Genomic DNA, 21,856 nt, shown 5'->3' on the forward strand with positions numbered 1-21,856 from the left:
TCAAGTAATGAATATAAAGTTTATAATGTCTGGCATTTAATCAAAAAGTGAAAAACAAAGAAACAAAACCAAAATATACGATCAAGTGAAAAAGCAATAAATTGAAAGATAACCCAAAATAAAACCCATGGTATAATTAGGACACAATAATTTTAAAGTAGCTGCTGTGAAATAAGCGTAATATATTCAATTAGATAGATCACAATTAGCATGAGGAGAAAGAAGGAAGGTATATTTCGGAGATAAAAATACAACACTGTAGAAAAGAATTTCAGTGGATTTGACAACATAGTAAGATAAATAATTCTAATGAAGCATGGAAAAAAGTTTAAAATATTATACCAGTGTCCTATGAGAATATACCAATTGGTTTACACTAGTATAATGGGAGACTCTGAAAAAGAGGAAAGAGAATAGTTACCAAAATACTGGAAGTTTTCCGAAGTTGTTGAAAATAAGTTTTCCTCAAAATTAATAATGTTAATAAATTCCAAGCAGAATACATATATAAAACACTACAACAGGAAAATTATAATCCAATTCCAGAACCTGTGGCAAGTGGAAAATATTAAAACAAACTAGAGTAAAAAATTTTATATTATGAAGAAAGATGAACTGACAGCAGACAACTTGTTAAAAATAATTTAGAAAATAGTAGATAAAAGTTACTGGATAAAAGAGCCTTGAAATTAAATTCTATATTCATCACAATTTTTTTGAAGCACTGGGGATTGAACCCAGAGGCATTCTACCCCTGAGCTAAAGCCCAGCTCGATTTTATTTTTTATTTGGAAAAAGGTTCTCACTAGACTGTGAAGGGCCTTGCTAAGTTGTTGAGGTTGGCTTTGAACTTGAAATCCTCCTGTCTCAGCCTCCCAAGTACTGGGATTACAAACATGCTCCACCAGCCCAGATCATCACACTATTTTTGAAAAATAAAGATCAAATAAATACTTTTTATTAAAACAAAAGTTAAAATGTTTATCACCTGTAAACACATACTACAATATTTAATTTTCTATTAATTGTAGATATACATACAATTCATTAAGTTTACATTTATGACTAATGGTGAGAGCAATAAGGGTAATGATTAAAAACTTTGCTTTTTAAAATTTTTATCAGTAACTTTTCAATTATCCTGATTACTGAAAAAATTTCTTTTGTCTGGCTCCTACCTTTTCTATTGTTCTATTTCTAAAGTTCTAATGTTTTGATACTATGAAATATCCAGGAATTTTTCTGTGCAAGACTTATATAGTACCCATGTTGGTCTTCTACACTGGCAATCCACATTTAAGTTTTGAGAAGAACTCATGACTCAGTTTTGTTTCCTGCCATTTTGAGATATGTAGCCAATTCCAAATACAGATCAGTCTATCATTGTTTCAGACTGTTGCTACAGCCTCGTGTCTTTAAATTGCTTGGGATGTGAGAAAGAAACTTCATTCTTTTTGCTGATTTTTAAGAAAAAAATACTTCTACATGTAAATCTAACTATATACTATTATTTTTCATTGATTTATTTTTCAAGTTGCTTAAAATGAGATAAAATATACTCCACTTATCCCTGTATCAATTATTTGCATAGATCAAAAATTTCCATCTGACAGATTTTTTATGTGTGTAATAATTTAATTGTATATATCTTATAATATAATCTGTTAGAAATGAACAAATATTTTGAATACAATTATTTTCTTTCATCCATTTACAAAATGTATTTTCAGTAGTTGTAGAGGTAGGCATAGATGAATAGACTTTTAGAACTTCAAACTGGTAGTTAATTTTCTTGTTTTTCATTGTTTGTGGAAAATACTGGAGAAATTATCTTTGTTATTCAATAATTGTTTGCTTTTATTTTTGTGAAATAAAAATATTTGAAAATATTTACTCAATAACTTGTTTCAAAATTGTATAACGTGTGTGTGTGTGTGTGTGTGTGTGTGTGTGTGTGTGTGTGTGTGGTGTGTGTTATCTGGGAATTATTGGCATTATTATTGTGTGTGCTTGAATTTTTCTCAAAATTGGAAAAACCACTGTTCCTTCAAATATTTTCTGCCCTACCATTCTCTTATGGAACTACAAATTTCAGTTATGTACACCTATTTAAATATGGGATACAGGTTAGTGGGTATATTGTTTTTCCCCCTTTTTTTTGGCCTTTATTTTTCCTTTTGTGCTTCTTTTTGTGTAATTTCTTTTTCTATGTAAAGTTCATTTATCTCTTCCACTGGAGTCTAAGCTGCTGTGAAGCACAGGAGTCAATTATACACTTCATATATTTTTCTTCTTACTAATTTTTATATAACATTCATTTTTACTTTGATTTTCTATATTTTTTCTTAAATACTAAATATTAGCTGTAATAGATCTTTTATTGTTGCCTTCTAATTCAACTTTCACTGAAATTTCTGTTTATTTTTATTTACTGATATTTTTCATTATGTGTTTTATTTCCCTGTTCCTTCACATGTCCAATTTTCTATTGTATTTTCAACTAAAGAAGTTTATGTTAAACATCTATTTCTCTTTAAAAGATTTTAGAATTTGACTGAAAAAAGTTACATTAAGTACCTCACAGCTTGTTCTTTGAAGGCAAGCTTTTAAGCTTTGTTTGGACAGTCTGGCATAATCTTTCCTTGGAGTCCCCACGGACTTCTCATCATTATAAGGAGTCCCCCTTGACTCTTTGGACCATTTTGAAGTCCCCGCTGACTCCTCATCATTATAAGAGTTACTTGACCTCTGGAGGTAGCAAGTCAGATATCTCCTAGTTCTAGTTTTATGTGAGTGCTGCAGAATTTCTGAATTTATAGCTCTCCAGGTTTTAGTGTCGATATTTTGTTTTTGAGAACCGTATAGGTTAATCCTGCACATGTACAAATTAATATTCAGCTATGTTTCAGGACAATTTTAGACAGATTTGTGCAGCTGATTAGATATATAGCTTCGTCTGGTATGATATTAAATCATAGCTATTTTGAAGATAAAACAAGTTAAATAGTATCAATATTAGCTAATTGATGACAGTGTCATGAAAGAAATGATTTTAATCATTTCCATTCTTTGCATTGAGATCAATTAAGTAAGTAATATATATTACAATACATATTTTCAATCATATACATTTATGGCTTCAATACATTTTAATTTACAAAATGGTAGCACTAATCATTATAGTGTATTATCTTCTTATAATGTAAATTTTTATAATTTCTTTTCAAAAATGGGATCTTTATTCAAGATCCTATTAAGTTCAAAAGTAGACTTCCATCTGGTCATGGAAGTGATGGGCTTCTTCCCAAGTCTCCTGGAACCCTTATTCATGATGCTCAGACATCATGTTATATGCAGACTATGCAGAGACTTGTGCAGTGGTGAATCAAGGCCCCTGGATCATAGTACCAACTTTTAAAATTATTAATTCAAATGAAAAGCTTATTGTATCTGTAGTTATATGTACATTTTGTCCTATAATATCGTTAATTTCTATTTTAATTACTTAAAATTTTTATATTCTTACTATTTTGATTTATATTCTATCCTAGTTTTATCTTTTAAATTACCAAAATCCAGAAGTACCAAGTACATATTTTTCCTGTTCATCCCACATAACCTAGAAAAATTATAGTAAAGTAATACAAAACCTGAAAACTCACAATGACAAAATAGATTGTGTAGAATACCATCAGCTATGAACAAATATTTAAGATATGTATAATAGTAAATAGAGAAATGATAAATCAAGAAGTAGGGCAAAGGAATTGTTTGTTACATGGATAGGAAAATGTGTGCAAGGAGCTTTCAATTTTTTTTTTTTTTTTTTTTTTTTTTTTTTGGTGGTACTGGGGCTCCTGAAAGCCCTTTTACCTCTGGGCTACACTCCCAGACCTGTTTTTACATTTTTATATGGAAACAGGGTCTCCTAAGCCAACGTGCGTGGCTGCCTTCGAACCTGCGCGATCCTCCTGTCTCTGCCTCTCAAGCGCGGGGATTTCAAGCGTGCGCCACCACGCCCGGCCAGGAGTTTTCAATTTTGAAAAGGAATTCTATTATTGAAAAATGGGGCCGGGCATGCTTGTAATCCCCGCGCTTGGGAGGCGGAGACAGGAGGATCGCGCAGGTTCGAAGCCAGCCATGCTGGCGTAAGAGACCCTGTTTCAAAAATATAAAATAGGTCTGGGAGTGTAGCCCGGAGGAAGGAGGGCTTCCAGGAACCCCAGTACCACCAAAAAAAAAAAAAAAAAAAAAAAAAGAAAAATGGGAAACAATGATCCAAGTCATTGGAATTCAAAAGAGTCATAGGAGCTTATCTAATAGGAATAAAGGCATTAGTTATGATGATAAACTAGGTGTTAGAGTTATTCTACCTTATTTTCTTGGCAACACATATGGGCAATTAAATTTCTTGTATAATGTGAATGAGCCTAAATTTATACCTTCAGGAAAGACCTTTCCTAAACTCCAGAACATTATATCTAACTGCTTATTTTACATCTCCTATTGGATATTTAATAGACACCTGCAACTCAAATTATCCAAAACTGAACCCTTGCTCTATTATACAAACATGTCCCACTCAGATGTAAAACCTTAAGGAAATTGTTATCATCTGTAGTGGATGTTTATATTTTGAACTTTAGATTTTTGGCAGACATGGAGACTACGGCAAATCTATAAATTAACACGCTCTTTTATAATGTCTTTTCATTTTTATTTTTGTTGTTTTGCTTTATTGGGAAATTAAAAATACTGATTAGAGAATCATGAAGTTTTTGTCAGAGATGAGCAAGTCCTTCTGTTAGAGAACACAAGAATGAATGTCATTGCTACTGATCATCATTAACAAGCAGATGGTAGGTTATAGAAATTTCACTTAACCAGCCTGATTTTCTACCTAGGGTGAAGTACTGACCATCTGTCTTTCACCCTGTAAGTAAGAAGCTAATGAACATAGTTTCACTTTTAATCAATAAAGCATATACTTCATCGCTCCTGTTAATATTTCTCCCAAATTTGAACTTATAAGGGATTATGAAATTGAATGTCATTAAATAAAAGGTGTTGCTAAGGCAGCAGCAGATGTAAAACATTAACATTATTATAGCAATTTACATGACAGTCTTCAAGAATTTTCTATCTGGTTAAAAAAACTGGGAAATCTTGATTCTATAGGTGTTGACCTACTAGAACCTTAAAGATATGGTGCTATAATATAATTGTATTCTTTTGCCTTAAGTCTATTTATCTTCTATGGTATGTGCCCTTCCAGAATTCATTTTGAAAGCCAATCTCCATTGAGATTTTGGATCGAGAGTTGAGATTTGGAGATGCAATCAAATCATGAGGACTGTGCCTTCTCCTAAGTGGAATTAGTGCCTTGATGAGAGAGGTTTGAGGTCATTGTTGATCCCTTTGGTCATGTGCAGACTTGTAAAAGGTGCCATCTGAGTGGAAGATAGGTCACTAGAAATATTAAATCTGCTGATCTTGAACTTTTCAGCTTCAAGAACTACGAGCAATAAATAATTAATCCTAAAGTATATTGTTATAGCAGCCAGAATAGACATCAATTTCCTCAATTTGACTAAAACATCTCAATATGTCCTTCAGTGAAGTATTGTTCTTTAGTTAGAATAGTTGCACGCTTGATTTTTAACTTTTACACTAAGGCTTTAGATAACTTTTTTGGATCTGTTTTCTAATCCACAAATGAAACTGCTAACTATCAATATGGCATAATAATTGAAAGTAATAATGGCAATTACTGAGCATCATCTACATGTTCCAATACTTCTTCACATTATGTCTCTGAAATAAGAATTCTTAGTATCTGTGTTAGTTTTCTAAGGTTGTCATAACAAAACACATTCTTTACAAATGGGTAGTTTAAGCATCACAAGTTCTGGATCATGGTTTGGTTTCTTCCAAGTCCTTTCTCCTTGGCTTTGTACAAGGTGGTTCTCTTGCTGTGTATTCACATGGCCTTTGCTCTGTGAGCAATAGTCTCAGGTGTCTGTCACTCTCCTTAGAAGGACACCAGATTAGACTGAAATTGTGCTGTACTCTAATGTTCATCCGGAACCAGCCTTAACTACTTTTTGGAAGGTCTTATTTCTACATACAGTCACATAAGGAATAAGGGCTTCAATGTGTGCCTTTCTTTTTTGCATATTCAATACAATGATCAAAAACTCAAAGCAGACCCTTTACTATAAGAATATACAATTAGCAAATAAGCATAAGATACTTAACCCAATGAGAAAAACACAGACAAAAACCACAATTAAATAAAACTAGCTGGGTGTTGTGATGCACGCTTGTAATCCCAGTATTTGGGAGGCTGAGACCGGAGGATTGTGGTTTATGGAGAGCCTCAGCTACTTAGTGAGGCCCTTTGCAACTCAGTGAGACTGTTTCAAAATAAAGAATAAAAAATAGGGCTGGAAGTGTAGCTCGGAGGTAGAATGCCCCTTGGTTCCATCCCCAGTACTGCATAAGCAAACAAACAAACAAACAAACAAACGATATCATATTAGAATAGGTAACCTGGGAGGAGCAAGTGATTGTTAGTATGGCTAGCAATAGTTAATCCTGCTAGTTGATTGGTAGGAATATAAAACATAGTCACAATAAAAGAGTTTTTCTAGTTTTTGCAAAGTAGCAGTGTCAGTTAGGTTTTAGTTTTCTGTTTTATTTTGTTTTGTTTTGGGCAGTGTTGGCAACTGAACCCTCACAAAACATGTTTAACGACACACTCTAAACCTGAGCTACACCACAGAGGATAATCTGATGGCTTTACCTATTGTCTACATCCAGCATGTCACCAGTTTGGATGAATCAAAGTATGGCTTTTACATTTTTAAATAACAGAAAATGATCAAAAGAAAAATATGTTGTGATGTCAAAATTACGTGAAATTTGGATTTTATTGTCCACGAACGACATTTCATTAGATCGCATTTATGTTCATTTGTTTATGTGTTGTCTCTGACTGCTTTTGTGTTATAATAGTACTTGGAGTCGTTTTTACGGAAACCATATGCTGCACAAATATAAAATGTTTATTTCTAACAATCCACGTATGAAATTAACCAACTTCCTTTAAAAAGTATTAACAACCTAAGAAATAAGTTCACTGTTTTATTAATTTTAAAAGCAATGTTGTGAGTCTGTATGCAAAAGATTAATACTACCTTTTGAAAATTTAAGTTACTACAGATTTCATCTAGTAATTTGCACTTGTTCAATCTATGATACTTTTAGCATCTTTACTTCACTAAATATAATGAACAATAAAGACAATTGGCCCTCATTGGTGGAGAATAAAGGCAATTTTTCATCTAACACATTGCATCTAAAAGAAAAACCTTTCTGGATGAAAGTATTTTCTGGAACTTAAATTTATCAATTTTAACCATTTTATTTCACAAAGTTTGACAGCTTCAAGGATAAATTCTGAGCATAATTCTTCTACATAAGTTGAATAAAACAGAAGTTTTCTTCATAATTAATAACACAAATCTTATATCAGAGATTATATTGCTCTTACACATTAAATCCAAAATGTATGTGAAGCATAGTGCCTTAAACTTTACAGTGAAATCTACTGTTAGCTTGAAAGACAGCTTCTGTGGGGCATCAGATCTCTTTTCTGGGAAACATTAATAGTTGATATGACAGATATAAGGACACTTTCCATAATACTGTCAACCAATGTATAGTGATGTAGAGTTAGATTTTCTAAAAATAATTCTGAAATGGATTTCTAGCTATTTCTTGTCCACTGCCATTGATTAAAAGGTTTGTATGTATCAGTTAAACAATAATGTAAGATCTTCAAAATGAATGTTTATAAGAAATTATTATAAGTAGACTAAGTCGCCAATTGAATGCTTTGTTTATATATAAAATTTTGGCTATATAATCAGTTCTTTTCTCTGTAGAGCTCCCTGTCATAACTGAATTAAAAACTTTATTAAAGGAAGTAAAATTTTATAAAACAAAATCTCAGATATTTCTTCCTTACCACTGACTGTCAAGAAAATTTTAGACAAAAGGGAATTCATCACATTCTCTGAAAATTCATGAGTCTGCCTTTGGGCAGATGATGATAGATGATAATGTTAGCATTCTTGGGTAACAATTTGGTTTATCATTTGGATATTTTAAACAACAAAGAAGCAAGTTTAACTGATATTGAAAAAATTTTATCACTGTACTAACTAGCTGTCTTGTTACACATCATTACTTTTTAAACTTCCTAGTCTTGATATCTATATCCATGTAAGATATTTATATAAATGATTTTAAAAATCTATTGACACATTCTCTATTGAGCAATAAGATATTTTTAGTCATAAATTTCATTTTATTTATTATTATTATTATTATTATTATTATTATTATTATTTATTGGTTCTGGGGTTTCTGGAAGCCCTTCTACCTCTGGGCTACACTCCCAGATACCTCTTTTTTATATTTTTATTTGGAAACGGGGTCTCTTAAGCCAGCAAGGCTGGCTTCGAACCTGCGTGATCCTCATGTCTCTACCTCCCAAGTGCGGGGATTACAAGCCTGTGCCAACACGCCCGGCATAAAGTTCATTTTAAACCAGATACTTTATCCACGGTTATGTACTTCCACATGGATCTTTATGGATAGTTAACTTTTTGCCTTGGAGGTATTTTAGAAACCAATGAAAATTTACCTGCAGATGAGAAAAATTGATTTACTTTATCTGCTATAGATTATTTTATCTTATTTGAATATGCCATTGATAGTAACTTCATCTGTTTCACAACTGTGTTAGCAATTCATTTTGATTTTCATCTCAATTTTATAACCCTTTTTGGGATATTAGCTTCTAAAAGTTTAACAGGAAAACTCCATTTTCATAGTAGGTACTGTGAGTTGCTTGGTTTGCTAATTATAATTTTAGTTACTTACTGTCACAGAATATAGATAATACTAGTATTTATTATTGTATGTCAAAACGCTTAGCCCAAACACTAAGTAGTGGGGTTGCTGGATTAATATGCTAGTGCACACTAGAATGACCATAGAAAACAATAATGTACTGTATATTTCAAAAAGTTATAAAAGTTTTTGAATATTTACCACTAAGAACTGATAACTGTGTGAAGATACAAATGTAGGACCCTATCTAAATATTACACAATGCATATGTGTACTGAAATATCATGCTATTAGTATGTACAACTTTAATGTTTTTATTTGTCAGTTAAATTTAATTTAAAAATAAGACTTTTTTGTGCTAGGGATTGAACTAAGGCTGTTTACCTGTGACGTAGTTTTTATTTTAAAACAGGGTCTCACTAAGTTATTGAGGATTTCACTAAGTTGCTTAGACTGACCTTAAACCTGTGATCCTCCTTCTCTAGGTTTCCAAAACAATAGGAATACAGATGTATACCAACATTCTCAGCCAGAAATAAATAATTATAAAAACTGTCTTTTACACAGGTCCCTTTTGCATATTCTTTTATTCTTATTTTTGGTATTATAAGAATCACAGGACATTGTTTTGTGCTTTAAAAATTACTTTATTTTCTAGGGGAAGTAAGCATACTCATATTAGGTATATAAAAGCTTCACTTCTCATCCTGATGAGGTGGTAAGGAAGATTTGGGAATACTGGTGTTAGATCGCGAAAACACCTTTGACAGGGCTGAAGATACCTTTGACAGCACTTTAGATCCTTGTTTAGGAACACTGGTCTTGGGAGTTTCTGTAGATAAAAAATATATATGGATACTTTTAATTGTGTTGGTTATATTAAGGTATTGATGATTGAGAAAATAATTTGTAGGATTTAAAGAACCATTCACAAAGATTCTTTTTACTCAACCTCTGTGGCACTCTGATGAGGGAAACAGGACAAATGATAGCTTTGCTTTTGGATGTTGAAGTTTGCTTTGTGAGCCCAAGTACCTTGCATAAGATGGTATAGGAAAAGGTGACCATGTTAGAAATAGTGGTCAGGCTCTGGACTGTAACGGCATCATTACACCCACTAAGTCTCGGGCTTCTCAGGTGAGTAATGCCTATCTCTTCTTTTCCAATAGAAAACTCTCTGAAATGCTGAAGAGAATTTGGGGGAAGTAAATTTCAACTCTATACATTGAAGGTATCTATTTGGGAATGGTCAAATAAAAGCAGAAGTATATTGAGAAAGCTATAATTGTTTTGTCCATGTTGAGTTTTTAAAAAATTTTTAATGAAGGGAGGGAGAAGAGTCAGGTAAGAGAGAACTGTATGGATAATAAAATAGTCTCTATGTGGATTATTATTATTTTTTGGTACATTGGGCTCTTCAGAGAATACAATGTTCAATTTAACAAAATGATTACTTTATATGTAAAAAGAGTAATGAACATTATTTACTTTCCTTATACTTCATGATAGGTTGTGATGGGACATGATAGCATACAGGACACCAACAGCCCAAATTTTCTTAACTACAGTACATGGTACTTAAAAGTCAGGAATTTTCATATGAAATGTCCATATTTGGCTTATTTCAAGAAATGATAAGTTCTGATACAGAGGACCTGGCGAGACTCTGACATGTGGGTGACTGAAGCTCCCTCCTTCAGATGGAGAACCTTTTCTCCACTGAGTCACAGACCTGCCCAGCCTGACACTCTTACTTACATTACCCACCTTGCTGAAGGAGTCGTTTGAGTGTGTGAACTATAAAGTTGACGAATGAGCTCGGGCTTCGGAATCAGGCAGACCGTTCGTTGTCTGAATCATAGTTCTGCAGCACACTAGCTAGCTGTATGGTGACTTTGAAAAACCTGTTGTACTTTTTCTTATTAATGACTCTCATTTTACTTTTGAATAAAATGTGGACAGCTAGGGTCTATGTGAGTGATCTTATATTGTTCCTTTGGTGTGTAGTTAAAGACAGGCAACTGCATAATAAACTGAAAATTGCAAGTTATATAAATGGTAAGCATATTTTTTTCAATCTCATATTGTTAATAGAGAAGGGAAGGACCACTCATTACAAAAGGGCTAATTATTTAAAAAACTCTAAATTCAAATTATGGAATTAAGTACTTAATTACACTGGTTGTTAAAATGATGGCATATTTTGTACCTGAAATTATTTCCTTTGTGGCACGTTCATTGTCAAAAGCATCCTTAGATCCTTCAAAGAGGGTAACAAACTGCCAAGGCAAATCAACATACAATATTAGTCTTTCTTTGAACACTAAATAATAGATATACATAGAAATATCCAAGGGATATAGCACAACCTTTATAGCATCTAACATAAGTGAAACATCGAATTTAACATAAATGAAATCAATGTTTTGCAGCATCAATAATTGTTCTCTTAGATTTAGGCTCATCATTTTTTGTTAATGATTATTCCTAGGACTGGCCTTTTTTTTTTTATAAATGTTGACCATGGCTACCATTATGTGATAGTCAAAGGTTCAGCCATATTAATTCATGAAAATACCAGCTCTACCTACTTTTTCTTTTGTATCAATTAGAATAAGCTACAAATATTTTTTAAGAAGAGATAAAATAGTAAGCAAAGAAGAAAAGAATATACACTTCCCAACTCCTGGTTTCCTTTTATGGAATCTGAGCCATTGTGGGGTCAGTAGTAGCAATAAAGCATTTCTGTTTACCTGCTGGAGGTAAGAACATGATTCAGATACTGGCTTCATTCTATAGACCTGTGTTCTATCTTTATGTTTGGGAACATCAGTTATTTCGTAAAAGCAGTATGTGAACCACTATAAAAATGACAGCTCAAATTCTCAAAGCCTTAGGTATATGTCATTTCAAGTCAGTCCTATAAATCTAGCTCAAGGGATGCTAAACATATTTAGAGGCTCATTTTTTTGAGGCTTCTCTTCCCTACATTTTCTCTCAGTGCCTCTGACTCCCACCTGCTTTTTTTCTAGTTCTGTGGCCAGAAGGCTATGGTTCTAATTTCCTTGTGTGGTGATTCACACCTCTCACAACTGTGTCCTCATCCATGAAAAAAGAAAACAGAGTGAAAAAGAGGCTCATCCTGTGTTCTTCAGTCTACTGGGACTAATTTATCCCTAATTTATCTGGCCAGAGAGAATTTTCTTTGAGCATTTTAGATGGTGTCTTAATGGCCTCTTCTGACACTGGCACATAACTTCACGATTGAAACTTGTCTTAAGGCAAGCCCAAGTGAAGAGGGATGTAGGAAATAAAACAGGGATCCCCCATCATCACCACACACATGGTCCCCATTCCACAGGAACCTACTAACATAGATCAGAAAACAGTGGCTTCTCTTAGAAAAACTTTATTCTATTCACCTCCTCAATGAAATTCCATATTTGAGCTGCTTTAAGTCAAAACCAAAAAATGTAGGAAGAAGAAAAACAAGAAACTCACAATGGCATTGTTTTTTTTATTATCAAGTTTTAATTTCCTGGCCCAACCCCTGTCATTCTTTATTCTTAGATCTTCAGTGGTTGTTTAGAGTTTTTAGTTGTAATTAGCGAGAGGAACTGGATTGAAAAACACTTTTAAGCTTCCCCCCCCCTTTTACCATGGAAAAGGTACAAATGAGGGCAAGAACAAAGAGCATAAAGGGGTTCAGATTAACTAGGAGTTGAGATTCCCAGACTTGAGCCCCAGTGCCTCCTTTTTATGTCATATGATTTTATGTTTTGTAAAATGTGGCCTAAGTGAAGTCTGAGAATATTAAATAGGTGTTTATAAATAAAAATTGGATTGCCAATTCTATCTTCAAGTATGAGCTTTAGGATGTTAAGAATTGATTCTCAATATTTTGTTATAACACTGATACTGGATAATTAACAAACTGTATTTGTGGAAGTAGGAAGGCCTACTTGAAAAGTAAATTTAATTAAGAAGAGACCAGTGTACAACAATAATAAAACAGAGAAGAGCCTCTGATTTTATTCCTCATTGAAAACTTTGAAAGGAGGATTAAGGAAGATGAAATCACCTGTGCTCACTCCAGGGCGTACGTGGGCTTTTGTATGGCTGCCTTGTATAGAGTTAGTTATTTGAATACACACATGTATGTGAAATGAAGACCCACTACCTGCCAGACACCTTTGTCCCCCTTCAGCCCAGGCTTTGAAGTTACTGTTTAGTCCCTACCTCCGCCAGATCTCCACTGGGGCCTACCCACAATGCACAGAGCCACTGACTCACTCCCTTTGGGCTTTTCAACAGAGGCTGAATCAGTAGAGCTATTAGAGCTAGTCAGTGGCATGGTACTTAGGTGCCAGGGAGAAACAGTACTCCGCAACTAAACAAGTAATGTTGATTTAATTCTAACTGATGAAAATTTTCATTAAAATATTTTCAGATACCAGAGATAGGCCTCTGCCAAAAAGGGATATCTGGGTGAAGTAATTGTGAATATGAAATGTTTACCTCAAATCATACCACATAGTCTCTGACTGGACCTTTTAAACTAGGCTAAAAGCCACTGAACCCCTATATACACTAATTAAAGGTAATTGAAAAGTATTTACCTTAACATTGTTTAAGTTCTCTGTATTCTGTTCTTGATAATTTCCTATGGAAAGGAAAACAAAGAAAATATACTTTTTTTCTGAGGTATATGCGTTTATCTGATCTTGCTACTTTTTCACCAAAAACAATTTATCTTAAACTTAAAAAGAAAGTTATGCCAGGCGTGCTGGCTCATGCTTCTAATCCCAGCGCTTGGGAGGCTGAGACAGGAGGATCGCATAGGTTCAAAGCCAGCCTGAGCTACTTAGTGAGGCTTTCAGCAACTTAGTGAGATCCTGTTTCCAAATAAAATATAAAATAGGTCTGAGAGTATAGCCTGGCGTTATAAAGCTTCTGGGTTCCATCCCCAGTACCACCAAAAAAAAAAAAAAAAAAAAAAGAAAGAAAGAAAGTTATTATTACTTTTAATGTATAGATAATGGGAACAATGCTGGAATAGTTGAGATGCTGGGGTATGTTTTGGCCTTTCCCGTAGGAATTATGAAAGATGTGTGATATACTCAGAAAGGCAGTCTTTGTAACTTAGTAGAAATACATCTAAGCAAAACCATTTAATCTCCTCAATCTTCGTGGGCCTATTTAACCTATAAATGAGGGATTAGCCTGAAGGTGATTCCTAGGATCCCTTCCATTTTTAAAGAAGATGATTCAAATGAAAAAGAAAATGTTAGTGTAAATGTCACTGCAAGAGAAATTTCACTGCTAGGGATTCATCTAATATGCTAAGGACTCATAAAGGGGGCATGTGAGTCTTAGCTTCATTCTTAGAGTTTTTTGAACATTGGTAAATGAAATCTAACTTCTCCAACCCAATTTCTTCATATGTAGAATGAAAATGAGACTATTATCCCCTCTTGTCTCATGAGAGGACACAATGAAATATCATATAGGCAAAAACTATGAATATTTTTCTAATACTGAGGACTGAACCCAGAGGCATCAACCCCCAAGTTTACCCCCATTCCTATTTTGTATTTTTTAAAAATTATTTTTAAAAAGGGTCTCGCTTGACTTGGAAAGCTGAAATACTGCTGAAGTACATAAGAACTAAGCTTAATGAACAAAGTTTTGTTTTGTACAACAAACAAAGTTGTACAAAACAAACAAATATACTGACTTTAAGAGCAGTAGAATAGAGACCCAGATTAGGCTTTGTTTTGACTTAGACTAATGTTGGACACATCATTGCCTCAGCCTCAGCTTGAGTTTCCTCATGTATAAAATGAAATGGATTGTGTTAAGCAGTTTCTGTATGGAATCTAATAGCTTATGATTCCCATAAATCAGAAATAATATCAGTAGGGTTATTGTGATACCTATAAGTTTGGTATATTCACTGAAATTCAGACAGACTTACTGCTATTCTATGAATTAACTTAATAAAAATGATTTCTATTTCCAATCTAGAAAAATGTTTCTTGAGTGGACTGCACATTGGAAATAATTATGGTAAACTGTTGGTTTGAGTTTTAACACTACTTTCTAGTAAGCATAATATTTTATATATTTTAGAAAGTTTTTATGCAATTTAGTAGGGCTAACCTATGAAACAAAGAAAGCATAACATTTTGAAATTATTTATTTATTTATTTATTTATTTATTTATTTATTTATTTATGGTACTGAGGATAGAATCCAGGGGCATTCTACCTCTGAGATATACCCCCGGCCATTTTTTGTTCTTTATTTTAAAACAGGGTCTCACTAAGTTGTGAAGTTTCAGTAGCTGAGCCTGGCCATGAACCTGAAATCCTGCTGTCTCAGCCTCCCAAGTACTGTGATTACGAGTGTCCACCACCTTGCCTGGCTAAGTACAACATTTTAAAGATAGAATTAAATCCAAATATCATGGGTTCTGGCCCAGATTTACTGCTGTGACAATATACTCTTATTTTCTCACAGGAACATGATAAATGTAAATTCATAATAATCACCTTGCATATATTTTGATAAAGAAAGTATTAATAAAGGTTTAATAACAATTCAAACAAGACAAGTATGTGGATCATTTTAAAAGCTGAGTAATGTAAGATAGGATCACTTTTCAAAACTAGACATCTTCAAAGGAAAAAAAAGATTATCTTCAAGTTTGTTAACTAAAGATTACTAAAGTATAAAAAAACTAAGTTATCAAGTAGGTAAAGTTTCATTTTGAATACTCTCTAAACATTAAGAAAAATATCTAACCTTTTACTGTTTTAGCATTTGGATCTGGGTTAAAATCTGCTTCACTAAAATAAAAGAAAAAAGAATGCTTTTTATTTGTCTGTTTAACAAATGAAAAATTATTAGTTAGGCGAAAGAGCAATTAGTCATTATTAATATGAAAACAATCTTTTATAGTGCTAAAATTCCAAACTAAATAAAAACAATTCTAAATCATTTTTCAAACTTTAAAATGATGATTAAACATATATAAAATTTACCAGTTTAACCATTTTTAGGAATATAATTTCTCTCTGTGTGTGAAGAAGGTAATGCAGATTAAACTCAGGAGTATTCTAATTACAAACTAAACCCCTGGAATATACCTTTCTTCCTTCCTTCCTTTCTTTCTTCCTTCCTTTCTTTCTTTCTTTCTTTCTTTCTTTCTTTCTTTCTTTCTTTCTTTCTTTCTCTCTCTCTCTTTTTCTTTCTTCTCTCTCTCTCTCTCTCTCTCTCTCTCTCTCTCTCTCTCTCTCTCTCTCTTTCTTTCTATTACCAAGCAGGGTCTCACTAAGATGCTGAGATTTCTTCTAAATTGCTGAGGCTGGTCTGAAATCTGTGATCTACCTGTCTCAGCCTCCTGAGAAATTATAGGCATTTGCCAGTTAACAGTGTACAGTTTTGCAGCATCAAATATATTTACGTTGTGTTGCAACCATCACTACCATCCATTTCCAGAATGTTGTCCTCTCCCCAGACTAAAACTCTGTATCACTAAACACTGGCACCCTATTTTACTCTTTCTTTACCTCCTGAAAACCACTATTCTAAAATTTGTCTCTCTGAATTTGATCTAATTTACTCTATTCATTCTTTTGTGACTGACTTATTTTTAACAGACTGTCTTCCATTCCTCGTGTAGACTTCTCATTCTGTAAATAGTACTCTTTCAATCTCCAAAGTTTCTAATTTGATGAAATACAATTGTTTTCTTGACTGTCCTTTTTGTGTCATATAATCCACTTCAACTCTAATTTTTACAACGTAGTGGTCTGACTTCATTTACTTGAAAATGTGTTCCCTATTAAATGTTCTTTTTACCCTTATAAAAATCTTTTGACCATATATTTAAGGGTTTATTTCTGAGGTTTTTAGACAATTCTGTTGCTCTATAAGTTCATCTTTTTATCAGTGCTGAAATGTTTTGACAATTGTAGCTTTTTATTAAATTTTGAAATCATAAAGTGAGAGATCATCAATGTTTATTATCAAGACTGTTTTGGATATTAAGGGTCTCTTCAACTTTCAGTTCGCTTTAATCCAAACTTTTCTATTTCTGAAAAAAAAATTGTTGGCATTTTCATAAGAATTGTTTTGAACCAGTATATCATTTTGAATAATACTGACATTTTAGCAATATTGATTTCCAATCCATAAACATAGGATATCTTTCCATTTATTTTTGTCTTGATTGATTTATTACAAAAATGTTTTATAGTCTTTGGTGTATACGTTTTTCACTTCCTTGATAATCTTTATTCCTAAGTATTTTATTCTGTCCAATGCTAGTGTCAATCCAATTTTCTCTTTGATTTTTAGATTGTTTATTGTACATACGCAGAAAAACAACTAATTTTGGTGTGTTGATTCTGTATCCTGATATTTTGCTAAATTGTTCGTTTCAATAGGATTTTTTGGGATATTCTTTAGGATTTCTATAAATAAAAATCATTGCATATGCAAACAAAGAATTTTATTCATAATCTTCCTCCTAGAATATTTTTATTTCTTTTTCTCTTGCTCAAGTTCTCTGGATGGGACTTTTAGTACAACATTACATAAAGGTGGCAAAAGTGGTGTGTTTTTTCTTGCTTCTGCTCTTGGAGCAAAAGCCTTCATTTCTTCATCACTGAGGACAATGTCAGCTATAGGTATTTTATGGGTGACTTTAACTATGTTGAGGTAATTTCCTTCTATTACTAGTTTTTTGGATATTATTATGAAAAAAAATTAGTTTTTTTCTGTATTAATTAAGTGTATATGTTTCTTCTTTATCCTATTAATGTAGTATATTACACAAATTGGTTTTTGTGTGTGGAAACATCTTTGCATTCCCGGATAAATCTCTTGATCATAGTTTATAAACATTATAAAATGCTGCTGAATTTTGTTTTTTTATTATTATTCTAATCTTTACTGTTTCCTTCTAGTGTTAATAATGGTGTCTTCTTTATCTTATGTAAAGTAAGGATGTTTTATAAGTTTTATTTATTTATTTATTTATTTACTTATTTATTTATGGATGTACTGGGGATTGAGTCCAGGGTCGTTCTATCACTGAAGTACACCCCTATATCTTTTTATTTTGAAACAGGTTCTTGTTAAGTTACTACACATTGGCCTTGAACCAGGGATCTTCCTGTCTCAGCCTTCCAAGTACTAGGATTACTGGCATGTGCCACCACACCTGACCATTTTCTAATGAAGAATTTACAGCAATAAATTTTTTCCTAACTGTTTTTGCTATATCCTATAAGTTTTGGCATGCTGGATTCTTATTTGTCATGAACATTTTATTTTTCTTATGATTTCTTCTTTGACCCATTAGTTAAGAATGTGTTACTTGATTTGTATGCACTTTAGAATTTTTTGGTTGTCATTCTGCTATCAACTTCTAGTTTCAGTCTATTGTGATTGCAAAAGACATTTTGTGTGATTTCAAACTTTTAAAAATTTCTAAGATTTGTTCTATGCCATATGATATGGTCTACACTAGTTAGTGTCCTTAGTGTACTTGAAAGAACTGTGAATTCTGTCGTTATTGGATGGAGTATTCCATATACATCTGTTAGGTTCGGTTGGTACATTGTGTTCATGTCTTGTATTTACTTCCTAATATTCTGGTTCCTTCCATATCAGAAGTAGTCTACTGAAGTCCCATACTGTTTTTGTAGAGTTTGTGAATCAAGAGATTACATATAACATCTGCAATTTTTTTTTTGATATTGGAAATTGAGTCAAAGGCTGTTCTACCTCTGAGTACAAACACATACCTTTTTTATATATATTTTAAAACAAGATCTTACCAAGTTGCTGCAGTTGTCTTTAAACTTGTAATTCTCTTATCTCAGCCTCCCAAGTACTAGGATTATAGGTGTGTGCTACCACACCTAGTTTGAAGTTCTTAAATTGATGCCATGTTAACTTGAATTATGTATAGAAACTACTCCTTTAAAAATATGCTTCATACTGCCTTTATGTTAGTGATGTCTCAAGTTATATTTTTTATATTCTGTACCCATAAGCATAGATATATAATCTGTTTTCTGCATTTGTCTTTAAATCCTGTAGAATGTAATTTTATGAATCAGAATTATCATACTGTTTCTCATATTTTCCCATGTGTTTACCTTTACTGGTATACCTTATATGTTCATATGTCTCTGAGTTACTATTTATCACACTTTCATTTCAACTTGAAAGAGCTATCTTTTGCATTTCTTGTAAAGCAGATTTAATGTTCTAGTGAACTGAGACTTTTGTTTTGCTTGTTTTGAAATGCTTTAATTTCCCGGGCAAGGTGGCACAGGCTTGTAATCCCCGACCTTGGGAGGCAGAGACAGGAGGAGCTTGGGAGGCAGAGACAGGAAGATGGCCCTGGTTCTAAGCCAGCCTCACTCACTTAAGAGACCCTGTTTAAAAAAATAAATAAATAAAATAATAATAATAACAGGTCTGGGAGTGTAACCTGGAGGTAGAAGGGTTTCCAGGAACCCCAGTACCACCAAAAAAAGAAAAAAGAAAAAAAGAAATGCTTTAATTTTTCCCTCATTTTTAAAGAACATTTTGCTGGATGTAAAATTCTTGTTGGACAGTTTTTCTGTTTTATATGTAGCCCTTTAAACATATAAATTCACAGACTCTTGTCTGGTAAAGTTTCTGCTGAGAGGTTCTCTAATAATTATTTTGAGATTTCTTTTTTATTTATTATTTTTTAATATTATAGCAATTTATGCAAAATTAACAATGATAATCTCACATAACAGATTCATTTGTCTGATATCAAACTTTTGATCACTTAGAGATAATATTTCAATATTTATTTCTTGTTTTCTTTATTACCAGAGGATAGACTTGGAAATTAGACCAGAAACCTTGAAGATCTCTGTCTTCTGACAGTTGATCATATGTGTTTTGATGTGGTCTTTATGTTTTGAGGCTTTTTGAGCTTCTTGTACTTGAATATCAATGAATTTTTTTTCAAAATTTGTCAGTTTTCAGCTATTTTTCTTCAATAATCTTTGCCATATTCTTAATCTATTCTTCTGGGAATCACGTAATGCATATATCTGACTGCTTTAGGGTAGTTCTCAAATCTCTTAGGCCCTGTACATTTTTCCAGTGACTTTTAATTTTTCTCAGATTTCATAATTTAAAAAGTAATTGTGTTCCAGCCACTGATTTCTTTTTTCTCCCTGTCCAAATTTCCTGTTTAGTCCATTCAGTATAATTTTCAATTCACTCATATTTCAGCTCCAGAATTTCTGCTTGATTCTTTTCAAAACGTGTTTAACAAACATGTTTGTTTTTGTTGATATTCTCATTTTGTTCATTAACATTTAAAAACTTTTAGACAGCAGTGGTGCCACAAGCTTGTAATCCCAGCATACAGAAGGCTGAGACAGGAGGATCGTGGTTCACGTCCACCCTCACCTACTTAGTGAGGCCCTTTGAAACTCAGTGAGACTCTTTCAAAATAAAGAATAAAAAATAGGGATGGGGGTGTAACTTGGTGGTAGAATGCCCTGGGTTCCATCCCCAGCAGCCCCCTCCCCAAAACACCAAACCAAACCAAAACAAAAACCAAAACACTTTGCTTAGTTCTTTGCCTGTTCTTTCCTATAGTTCTCGAGCATATTTAAGGAAGGATCTGAAAGTGTTCATCATCCAATTCATGTGCTTCTTCAGATACATTTTCTTGAGATTCATTTTATTACTTTGATCTGCCCATATTTCCCTATTTCTTTGTATTTCTAGTGATCATTTGTGGAAAATTAGGCATTTGAAAAAAAGAAAACAATTGAAAAAACAGCTACTTCTTCCAATTTTTTAAGACTTATATGGAAGACTTCCACCAGTTAGTGGGACCTCAAATTTGCAAACAATCTGGAGTGTCAGATGTTCTCGTTTTTTCTGAGTATCTGTCTTTCTTTTCCTACGAGTGTGCCTTCCCCTATGTGCCCTTTCCTCCCCAGTTTTCCTGGGCTACTGCTAAATGATTTAATTACTCGGAGGGTCATTCTGCTTCTTCTCCTGGACCTGGATGCTTTATTGTATTCCACTTCCCCAAATTTGTTGTCTGAAGTGTTGGTGGTCCTGCGGGACTTCTGCAGTTTTCATGTTGTCACAGCATTCATCAAGTCCTTCTTCTGTGTGTTCCAGGTTCAGATCCAAACTACGCCACCACTGCCTATCTAAGATCCTTTTAGGTGAAACAAAAATAATCTCAGAAAGCCTATAGATAGGCTGAAATATTAAAAAAAAAATACTACCTGAAGGTAGAAAACTGGGCAATAGGTTCTTTGTTCTCGTGTGTATTGTGCCATGCTGGAAGAAGTTTGGGTAAGAGTAAGTAAAAAAATATAAAGTTTTTCTTAGCATTTTCGATTTGGCTTTTTCTTGATTGAGTGTTCATTCATTTGCTACAGATAATTGACTGGCTCCCAGAGTTCTTAGAAAACTGTCTTAGTTTGCAATTGTTTATTTTTAGTTCCCATGAAGAAAAACAAGGGCCTAGAACTTTCCAGTATCATCTCACTCAAAATTTCTTTTTATTCATTATTACCTCTACTTCACATATGCCCTCTCTCTACTTCACATATGCAAATGAGATAAGTGCCTATTATTCTGTATATCCAATTATTCCTCCAAGATAGAAAATGTCACCTCTTTTAGGTTACAAATATTCTCAAAAACATAACAATTTTAGATATTTTAATAATTCCTGATGGAGGTACTAGTCAGACTTCAAGTCTAGAGTGGACTTTCTTTCTCTTTGTCCTCTATAACCTCCAAACAGCCTATATTATGCTCTTACAGCAATAAAAATATGTTTTCCTCTCATGTGAATGGTGCCCATTTTTAAAAGCCCACATCAAAGTTTATTGCT

The 21,856-nt window shown here is 33.1% G+C and overlaps 1 protein-coding gene across 1 annotated transcript in view; it reads right to left on the bottom strand.

Annotated features, from left to right (window-relative positions):
* Positions 1 to 9,617: 9,617 nt before the first annotated feature.
* The window catches only part of FSIP2 (fibrous sheath interacting protein 2), a gene marked incomplete at both ends in the record, with an annotated part of 76,634 nt that continues 64,395 nt past the window's right edge, over positions 9,618 to 21,856 (bottom strand). Inside the window, 3 exons of the mRNA XM_080689368.1 lie at positions 9,618 to 9,754; positions 11,132 to 11,182; positions 15,730 to 15,773. Coding sequence (XP_080545494.1) covers positions 9,618 to 9,754; positions 11,132 to 11,182; positions 15,730 to 15,773 — 232 coding nt within the window. The remainder of the gene's footprint in view (positions 9,755 to 11,131; positions 11,183 to 15,729; positions 15,774 to 21,856) is intronic.

The sequence above is a fragment of the Muscardinus avellanarius genome (genome assembly GCF_963383645.1).
Source record: "Muscardinus avellanarius genome assembly, chromosome: 2".
NCBI lineage: Eukaryota > Metazoa > Chordata > Mammalia > Rodentia > Gliridae > Muscardinus > Muscardinus avellanarius.